Raw genomic sequence first — 10,128 nt, forward strand, 5'->3', positions numbered from 1 at the left:
TTTTTGAAAATGTCTTAACAGGAGCACTTCTACGGTGGGGAAAAAAACACAGGATATTTATCATGGCGCCTCAGGACCATCCTCCAGAAAGAATCGGACAACACGCAGTCAACAGGCTGTGCCAGGCATAGTGCCTCAAGCACAAGGATCGAACCGCCCAAGATCAGCACCCACAGTGCCTCATCAGCTTGATGGAGATGCTTGCATGGAGGCGTTATCCTTTCTTGTTCACTCTCCTGATGAAGCAAGTGTGTTCGAGAAGATGAAGATAACCTTACAACATCGCCAGGACTTAGTGCGTGACCCACAGCGAACTGCAGATGTCTTTAAAACCTTTCCACATTTTTTAGATGTCAAAGGACTGGTGAGTTTTACATTTTTACTCATTTAAAGTCCAGTCTTTAAACTCTAATCTTTAATTTGGTTGGGTGTAAGCAATGAAATGCTTAATATATTTGCATATGTGTATAATCAACAGCTAACTCAAGACTTCCTGCTGCTGTTTGGTACTGAAACAGCCTGCAAGATGTTTGAGAAGTGGGACAATGCTTTCAAGATCAAGATTATCAAAGAAGCCAAACACCTGACTCAGTCAACAGAGCTGTGTCGACTTCTGAATGCTGCTGAGACACTTGCAGAGAACGATGACACCAGTAAGCTGCATGCAGTCTTGGTTATATTCCAAATAGCTCGTGCTCTTTACTTTGTGCATTTTGAGGTAGACACTGACATTTTGTTGTCTGATTTCTCCTCCTGATAGGCTGGGACAGTGACATGGCTTGTCTGCTGCTGCTCCTCTATCTCTTGCCACCCACTGCTGGACGGAAGAGGACCAAGATCAGTCCCAGTGATGCAGTGGACAAAATGGTGCACTTCCACAAGGTATGCACATCTCGTATTTTCTTCCCCCAGCAAGAAAAGGGAGGCGAAATCTAAACTGAAAATGTTAACGTTGCTGGATAACCATCCAAACTTTTACTTTACGGTGTTCATGTTGTTTTTCTGTTTTTCAGTCGTGCTGCAGCATCGATGAGCACCTGCGGGGAAGAAAGGGTCAACAACCGTACATCCTTGCTGCTGGCCGAACCCGGAACCGGATTGACACCTTCTACATTGTAATCGACAAACGGCTCATCCCATGCCAAGCCACCAACTCATTGGGTGCTTTTGACGAACTGTTCAAATCTCACTATGTGTTCAACCTGTCCTACGAGGAGTCGTTGGTCCCGCTGTTCACATTTGTCCAGACAACAGTATACAACATCGACATCAACACAACAGATGAGTCTCCCAGAATCCGTGAGTTGCGGGCAAAACTCTTGAACTAGGATCCAAACATGTATAAGTGTTTCATATGTCAAGCTGTACACAAGAGATGCCAGTCCTCGGTAAGCCATTTAAGAATGGATCACAGTTTCTATCCTAGCAGCAGTTTTAAGTTGGTTTGTGCACAAGATGGTTGTAGATCGTTGTACACTATCCAGCTTGTATTAGAAAAATAGGACCCCTGATACATACGTATGTGGAGCATGAGATTTGAAGCAAAACACAGTCTTCAAAAACACTTTAAAACTTCAAAAACATCACCAAATCACTGGCCAAAAAACATCAAATGTCCATACTAGGATATCATTGGGATACATCACCTTTAAACCATATTGCATATGGACCACTGAAACCATTTAATTCGGATGAGGATAGTGAGAGGTTTTCTCAAGCTCTGCATGCTGCTGTACCAAAAGACATCTTCTCTACTAACTGGGTTACAATCAGTGAGACCGAGTACAGGACAGGACTAGTCATTTGCATTGAGGTTGAGGATGGAATGCCTGTTTTTTGCAAAATAAACAAGGTCCTTTTAGTTGATAGTGCCATCTACTTCCTTGTGAAAAAGCTTGTGGTTGACAATTTTAGTGAACATTTTCACGCCTACAAAGTATTTGAAAAATATGTAATCAAAGCAGAAAATCTTGTCATATATAAGCCCTTTGACTTACAAAGTGCTTATGGTGGAGATGAGAGCGAATATTTCGTGCCTTTGTTTTATTTTTAAATGTGCATATACTGTTGTGTACATAAACTAGTCCTCTGTTTGTCACATGTCCTGACCAGTTGTCAGTTGTTTCTTTTGAAAAACAAAATGTGCATTATGCTGTGCTGGATAGAGTGGAGAGATAATTATCTGTAATATGTTTACGACGCCTGCTAAGTGCAGATACTGTAATTTTTGCAGTGTGGAATAAAAAAGGACAACATTGAGAGTTTGTAATGATTTATTAAATATTCTTAAGTCTTGTGGAAGTCAACAAATGTAAATAGAGCTAATGGATTTAACCTATAGAGATTGTGTTTTTCTTATAGTAACAATTATTTGTGTGTACAGTGCATAGATTAATATTGTAAAATAATACCCATTTCAGATATAAAACACTGAAGGTTCAAACTTAACACTCACAGTGCAGGGGAATAACACAATTTAGTGTTAAAAATACACTTTCCTGTGTAATTGAACAACTTTCTAAATTATATAAATCAACACTCCCAGTGTAAAGCAATAACACCATTTAGTGTTAAAAATGGTTATAAAACAACACTGTCAGTGTTAGATAATTAACACTAGGGGTGCACCGAATGGGAAATTCTTGGCCGAAACCGATACCGAAAATAGGAAACAGTTGGCCGAGAACCGAAAGCCGAAAGGCCGAAAATGATTAATAGAAATATATAATTGTGAGCCTCTCCGCTCACACAGGGTTCAAATCAGGACTGAAAGAGCGGGTTGGTGAAACACAGGCGTTTATTAACTCCAAACAGTAATATGCGCGGGTCTAAAACGTTGCCTGGGTGGGAAACTTCACAGGTCCTTTGGCGACCTTCCAGGATCCCGCCTACAGCATAACAGAACAGAACCAGGTTACGACATGCTTTTCTTCCTGCACTGATTACCTGATTCCGATCAGCTGTCTGGCCTCCGGCCGAGCCACTCCCTTCGCTCCAGCAGCCAGCGCCCAAACCACACCCCGCTGCCACATACCCCCACCGCTCGACTCAGGCCGGGATCCCGCCGGCCGCAAGCTGACTCTCCCCCCCCCTCTCCGCCGAGCGAGAGAGGAAATCAGCCACGACCATCCGGTTACCCGGCCTGTGGATCACTTTGAAGTTGAAAGGCTGTAACGCCAGATACCACCGAGTGATCCGAGCGTTGGCATCCTTCATGCGGTGGAGCCACTGGAGCGGGGCATGGTCCGACCAGAGGGTGAAAGGGCGCCCCAGGAGGTAGTACCGCAGGGCGCCGACCGCCCACCGTATGGCGAGGCACTCTCTTTTCCACCGTACTGTAGTTCACCTCCCTCTGGGCGAGCTTACGGCTAATGTACAGTACGGGGCGGTCGACCCCCTCTACGTGCTGGGACAAGACGGCCCCCACCCCACTGTTCGAGGCGTCGGTCTGCAACACAAAAGGGAGAGAGAAGTCAGGAGAATACAGAAGCGGCTTACCACAGAGGGCTTTTTTAACCCTCTCAAACGCCAGCTGACACCGCTCCGTCCACTGGACCGGATCTGAAGCACCCTTTCGGGTCAGGTCGGTCAGGGGACTGGTCAGCTCCGAGAAGGATGGGATGAACCGCCTGTAGTAGCCGGCCAGCCCCATGAACCTCCTGACCTCTTTTTTCGTCTTGGGCGCCAGACAGGCTGAAATGGCGTTTTTTTTCTCTATCTGTGGCCGCACCTGCCCGCCGCCCAAGTGGTACCCCAGATACCGTACCTCCCTCCGTCCAACCGCACACTTCTTCGGGTTGGCCGTGAGCCCCGCCTGCCTCAGGGACTCGAGCACCGCCCCCACCTGCTGCATATGCTGCTCCCATGTCTCACTGTGAATGATGACATCATCCAAGTAAGCAGCAGCATATGCAGAGTGGGGACGCAGCACCCGGTCTATGAGCCGCTGGAAGGTGGCTGGAGCTCCGAACAATCCGAAAGGAAGTGTGATGAATTGGTATAAACCATACGAAGTGGAGAAGGACGTTTTTTCCTTAGACTCTGGAGAAAGGGGAATCTGCCAATAGCCTTTGGTTAAATCCAGCGTCGTGTAAAAGCGAGCAGTGCCTAGCCGATCCAGGAGTTCGTCGACCCGGGGCATTGGATAAGCATCAAATTTGGACACCTCGTTCACCCTGCGGTAGTCCACACAGAACCGGATTGACCCGTCGGACTTACGTACCAGCACGACGGGGCAACACCAGTCACTGGTGGACTCTTCTATCACTCCCATCTCTAGCATAGCCTGAAGCTCCGCCTGAACAATTTTCCTCCTGTGTTCAGGCAGCCGATAGGGCCGTGAACGAATGGCCACGCCCGGGGGCGTTTCTATGCGGTGGTGTATGAGAGAGGTGCGCCCTGGCAGCGTAGCGAACACGTCGGCAAACTGCCTTTGCAACGAAGCAACGTCTGCTCTCTGGCCCGGTGAAAGATTGTCGCCACAACCGACCGGGGCTACTTTGTTGCTTTTAATGACCTCCGGTCCCAACTCATCTCTCTCAATCACCGTGGTGGCCAGAGAAACCGACGCCCCCTCCCTCCATGCTTTCAGGAGGTTAAGGTGGTAAATCTGTGTTGCTCCCCCCCTGTCAGAACGCACCACCTCATAATCTACGTCCCCCACTCGTCGTGTGACCACGAAGGGTCCTTGCCACTTGGCGAGTAGTTTAGAGCTAGAGGATGGGAGTAATACAAGCACTTTATCTCCCGGTGAAAATTGTCTCAGTTTCGACCCTCTGTTGTACAGGCGCTGCTGACGTTCCTGAGCCTGGAGCAAATTCTCCCGTGATATCTGCCCCAGTGATTGGAGTTTTGCTCGCAGGTCCATAACTTACTGTATTTCGTTCTTACTGGTGCTTGGACCCTCCTCCCAGTTTTCCTTAACTAGGTCCAAAACACCCCGGGGCTTCCTACCAAATAACAGCTCAAAGGGAGAAAATCCCGTGGAGGACTGGGGCACCTCCCGCACTGCAAACAACAGAGGATCTAGCCATTTATCCCAATTACGGCTATCTTCGTGAACGAACTTACGAACCATGTTCTTTAGTGTTTTGTTAAACCGTTCCACCAGGCCGTCGGTCTGCGGATGGTAAACACTAGTCCGTATTGAATGGACGCCCAATAGTTCATACAGCTCGCGTAGTGTGCGTGACATAAACTGTGTGCCCTGGTCAGTCAGGATCTCTTTCGGGATCCCGACTCGGGAGATAATGTGAAACAGTGCCTGCGCGACGCTCTTTGTAGAGATATTACGCAGCGGCACTGCCTCGGGATATCGCGTTGCATAATCCACTAGGACTAGTACAAAGCGATATCCCCGTGCACTCCGGTCTAATGGCCCGATGAGGTCCATTCCAACTCTCTCAAAAGGCACCTCAATCAATGGTAACGGGCGCAAAGGCGCTCTGGGGATGGCCGGCGGGTTAACCAGCTGACATTCACGGCAAGATGCACACCACCGCTTCACATCTGCGCGAATGCCCGGCCAATAAAATCGGGCCATTATCCGGTGTAGTGATTTGTCGTACCCTAGGTGACCTGACATGGGGTTATAATGAGCCGCCTGGAAAACCATTTCCCGACGGCTTTTTGGCACCAACAACTGGGTATTTATCTCTCCTGTCTGTGTGTCACGGCTTACACGATAGAACCTGTCCCTAACCACCGTAAAGTGTGGGTGAGTGAGTGCTGCGTTTGGGTGTAGCTGGGAGCCATCAATACTCACCACCTGGCCGAAGGCGTGCTGAAGGGTCTCGTCCCTCGACTGTTCGAGGGGGAAATCTTCCACGGGAAACATCAGCGGGTCCCGAGGGACCTCCGCGGCCCCCTCCGTGTCCGTTTCCCCCTCAATGTCGTCAGCCGCCTCCGACTCTCCACTAAACACAGCACACAACTCACATTTCCCTGCCGTCCGTGAACGCACCCCCATAGCCCCCGCTAGCTTAGCAAACCCCGGCCAATTCGTTCCCAAAATCAGAGGGTGCGTAAGGCGAGTGCTAACTCCAGCCCTGACTCTATGCTTTTTCCAGCGTCACCTCCGGGTACTGGTGAATATCCCCATGCACACACCTCACCTTCACCCACGATGCTTCAATCAATGCCCCAGGCCGAACCAGGTGCTGATGGATCATCGTCTGATTACAGCCCATGTCCATCAGAGCCTGGTGTGTACCCCCCTGTATACATACCGGTATACGGTACGTCCCTTCCAAATCGGGGGCGGCAACTGGCGGTCCTGCAACCCGAACCAGCTGTCCGACCTCCATGAGAGGACACTCCCGTCAGAAGTGGCCGGGCTGCCCGCACCGCCAGCAATCCTGCCCTGACGTCTGAGGAGCCCCCCATGGTGCCGGACGACCAGAAGCGTAGGCCGGACCCTGGGGAGAAATAAAAACAGGAGGGTAAGGTAGAGCTAGGGGGGAAAGTGTCGGGGCTGCGGGGTTGGGGCCGTGTGATGGTGGGGAGGGAAGGGCAGCTGCTCCAGGAAACCTCCTCCTCGGGGCTGGGACGGGTCTGCCCGCTGAGACGGCTGGTGGTCGGGGCTCCTCTTTCATGCTCCGCCGGGGAAGCGAGAGGTGGTCCTCCGCAAGGACGACGGCTGCTTCCAGGTTGGCGGGGCGATGGCATTGGACCCAATTCGCAGTCGAAGATGGCAGGCCGGCGATTAACTGCTCCAGCGCCACCTGCCCGACGACTTCCTCAGCGGAGCGCACCCCCGGCTGGAGCCAGCGGCTCGCTGCATCCAGGAGCCGCTGCGCGTAGGAGAAGGGCCGGTCATCGTCCTCGAAGGGGAGGGCCCGGAACCGGCGGCGATGTCCCTCTGGCGTGCTGCCAAGCCGGTCCAGGATGGCCTTCCTCAGATGCCGGTACACATGCCGAGAGGCTGCTGGCAGGCTGTGGGCGGCTAGCTGCGCACTCCCGGATAACAGAGGCAATAGCCGCGCTGCCCACTCCTCCTCCGGCCACCCGCACGCCGCCGCTGTGCCCTCAAATATGTCCAGGTATGCCTCCGGATCATCCTCTGCCGTCAATTTCTGGAGGGCAATTGAAGGCGGTCGGGCCGGGTTGGTAGCGGGATCGCCCTCCCGAGCGGCCGAACGCTGCAGCAGCTCCCGTAGGAGAGCCCTGTCCTCGCGCTGGCTCGAGGCGATCCCGAGCAGAGCCTCGCTCTGCTGTCGCTGTAATGCTGTGGTGGTCTCCTGCATGTGAGCGAGACGTTGGAGGGCCTGACCCAGCGGGGTTTCTCCTTCCGACATCCGGTCCCTGTTCAGGTGCCAATGTGAGCCTCTCCGCTCACACAGGGTTCAAATCAGGACGGAAAGAGCAGGTTGGTGAAACACAGGCGTTTATTAACTCCAAACAATAATATGCGCGGGTCTCAAACGTTGCCCGGATGGGAAACTTCACAGGTCCTTTGGCGACCTTCCAGGATCCCGCCTACTGCATAACAGAACAGAACCAGGTTACGACATGCTTTTCTTCCTGCACTGATTACCTGATTCCGATCAGCTGTCTGGCCTCCGGCCGAGCCACTCCCTTCGCTCCAGCAGCCAGCGCCCAAACCACACCCCGCTGCCACAATAATGTATACAGTTTTTACCAATGTTGTTCAGCTACCTGATTATGGAAAAAGACATGATTATGGCAAAACTTAACTTAAATAATAATCACTATTATGGGTCCATAAAACATTTATTCAGCACTTTTGAATGCATACAGTACATTAATTCCAAGTCAAGTGCATTTTCTTTTCTCTGTAGTATAACTACAACAAAGTGCATTCAGAACAAAGCCAAGGTGCTTTAAAACTGCATAAACATCTAGGCCAGTAGGCCTACAACAAAATAGTGTAAATAAAGACTGTAACAGCCAGGCCTTCAACAACAACAAATGCACCTATAAGTGCATGCATACAAATGTGCAAACTGGATAAATCCACATGAATGTAACTATTTACAAATGAAATTACAATTCAATTTCATAAGCAAAGTAGTAAACATTGTATAAAGATACATAAAGTGAAAACTGGATACAAAATCCACAATCAATTACAAATTAAATTACAATTTCAAGAATCTGCAAATAAGGTGGTCTGTCCTCATGAGCAATGTAAACAACATTGTATCATTTAGATACCGAAAGTACAATATATTGAACACTGTGCTGCTGTCATTTCCCCCTAATGATAACCTGAGATGGTGAATTATAACTCACAATGAAAATTGTTCAGGAAAGTGGGTATAGAGTAGACATGTAGAACTAGATAAGCTTATGATAAGCCAGCCTGGTCTACTTATTAAGGAAAAGTGGGAGGTTATTTTTAATGAACAGTAGCTTCTCTGCTTTATCAGCCATAAGTCTGTTCCTCTTCTCATCAAGCACATGAGAGGCAGCGCTGAACAGTCTCTCGCTGTCAGTGCTTGTGATTTGATCTTACTCCGCATATTTGTCCGGGTGTTTTGATTTCAAGTGGTGGAGTAATCCCGAAGTGGTGAAAGTCTTTGCAGTTACACCCCCTCGAGAAATGTCAGCTGAACACGTTTTACAAATCGCAATCTGCGCCTCTTTCTCTGATATTTTTAAATATCTCCGAGCGCCAGACATGTTTGCTGTGAGCCAGCCGCGAGCATGGTCGCGCGCCGTGCTTGTCGCCGCCTTTTGATTACGTCATCACAACAACACGTTAGTTTACCAACGTAACCCTGTTCCCTGACATTCGGTGATATTTTTTCGGTGCTAAAACTCTTTCGGTCGAAAGCCGAAACGGCCTTTTTAACCATTTTCGGCCGATAATTTTCGGCGGCCGAATATTCGGTGCATCCCTAATTAACACTATTAAAGAGTTAAAATATTAACACTTTCCAAAGTGTAACTTTAACTCCCAATTGGTGAGGATTATATAAACACCAAGTAAGTGTTGATTTTAACTCTATAAGATTTAAATTAACACTTATGATTTTGCTGTGTAGCAATGCTGTATCAGCCCGACAGAAATGATGTAGACTTCTAGTCTTATTTTACCTTGATAGAGTCAAGCTAGCTTTATGCCCATGCTTCAAGTCTTCATGCTAAGCTACGCTAAGCTAATTATTTCCTGGCTCAAGTAGTACTGTACACATTTCTTCTAAATAGTGCTGCAGCACCCCTATTTCCCGCGACTATGCTGTATACTGTAAAGCACTTTGTACATTCGTGTTGAGAAGAGTGCTCTATAAATAACGTTTTACTCACTTACTTACTTGTGGTTTGCAAATAAATTGAAATTGGCAAAAGGAAAGCACAGGTTCAATATTTGTCTATGACTGATACTTAGGCCTACTTCACCTAAAGTGACTGTATGACCTTACTCTTGGATGTTGTTCTCTGCTTTGCACTGTCACTGGGGATGCAGAACAGCGAGAGCTCAGACTAATCTGGCTTTACAGAAAGTAACCTGCTCCTCCCGCTGTACATCTCTTCTTCCACATTGCGTGCGTCAGTACCCGGCATCAAAGTCCCACCGTGTGCCTTCCAAACAATGGCTCATCTTAACGGGGGATGCGGCGGCTTTGAAGCCCCCGTGCAAGACAAAAAGAGCTTTCTGAAGAAATAATGGCTGTTTATATGGAGTGTGATGCGAGGAGCTGTCAGCCTCTGCCTTTAACTTGATTTGCAGGAGTGTCAGAGAAGAGTGGGGGGACTCAAAGAGGTGAATCATGGATTGTCAGAAATCAATTCTCTGGGCTGCTCTCCAGGGAGTGCTCCAGTCATTGTCAACAATAGGCAAGATGAATAAACCAAATCTCCTGGAGAGCATGTAATAATCCCCAACATAATGGCGTTGTCATATAGGATAATTCAATCTGAGCTTGAAAAAGGCAACTGTTGATCTGTGCTAAATTGAATATTTCAGACGTGTGCTGTGTGAAAATCCCTGAGCTCCCCCCCCATCTGATACCCCATCTCCTCCCGCAGCCACCGCCATGCCCCCGCCTCACCCGAACCACTCGTCAATCAGCTTTTTCACTGCGGCTCACAAGAGCTGTTAGAAATCCATGAAGTTGAACAGCTGATGGATCACAGATTCTGTTTCATCTACCCCCTGCTTTA

General features: G+C 48.9%; 2 protein-coding genes across 2 annotated transcripts; one reads left to right on the plus strand and one right to left on the minus strand.

The window, feature by feature from the left end:
* Nucleotides 1-271: 271 nt before the first annotated feature.
* On the plus strand, nucleotides 272-1,328 carry LOC307029596 (uncharacterized protein; the record flags this gene model as incomplete). The annotated part of the gene is made up of 4 exons (XM_079665676.1): nucleotides 272-364; nucleotides 479-653; nucleotides 761-882; nucleotides 1,014-1,328. The coding sequence occupies exons 2-4, from the start codon at nucleotides 527-529 to the stop codon at nucleotides 1,326-1,328; spliced, it is 564 nt and encodes a 187-aa protein (XP_079521802.1). The 5' UTR covers nucleotides 272-364; nucleotides 479-526.
* Nucleotides 1,329-2,301: 973 nt separating this feature from the next.
* LOC307030016 (uncharacterized protein) lies at nucleotides 2,302-8,689 on the minus strand. Its single transcript, XM_079666251.1, has 2 exons — nucleotides 6,228-8,689; nucleotides 2,302-2,888 (listed from the first exon to the last, which is right to left on the minus strand). Exon 1 carries the CDS (start codon nucleotides 7,293-7,295, stop codon nucleotides 6,321-6,323), a length of 975 nt encoding a protein of 324 aa, XP_079522377.1. The 5' UTR covers nucleotides 7,296-8,689; the 3' UTR covers nucleotides 2,302-2,888; nucleotides 6,228-6,320.
* Nucleotides 8,690-10,128: the final 1,439 nt, after the last annotated feature.

The sequence above is a fragment of the Notothenia rossii genome, assembly GCF_949606895.1.
Source record: "Notothenia rossii genome assembly, chromosome: 2".
Lineage (NCBI taxonomy): Eukaryota > Metazoa > Chordata > Actinopteri > Perciformes > Nototheniidae > Notothenia > Notothenia rossii.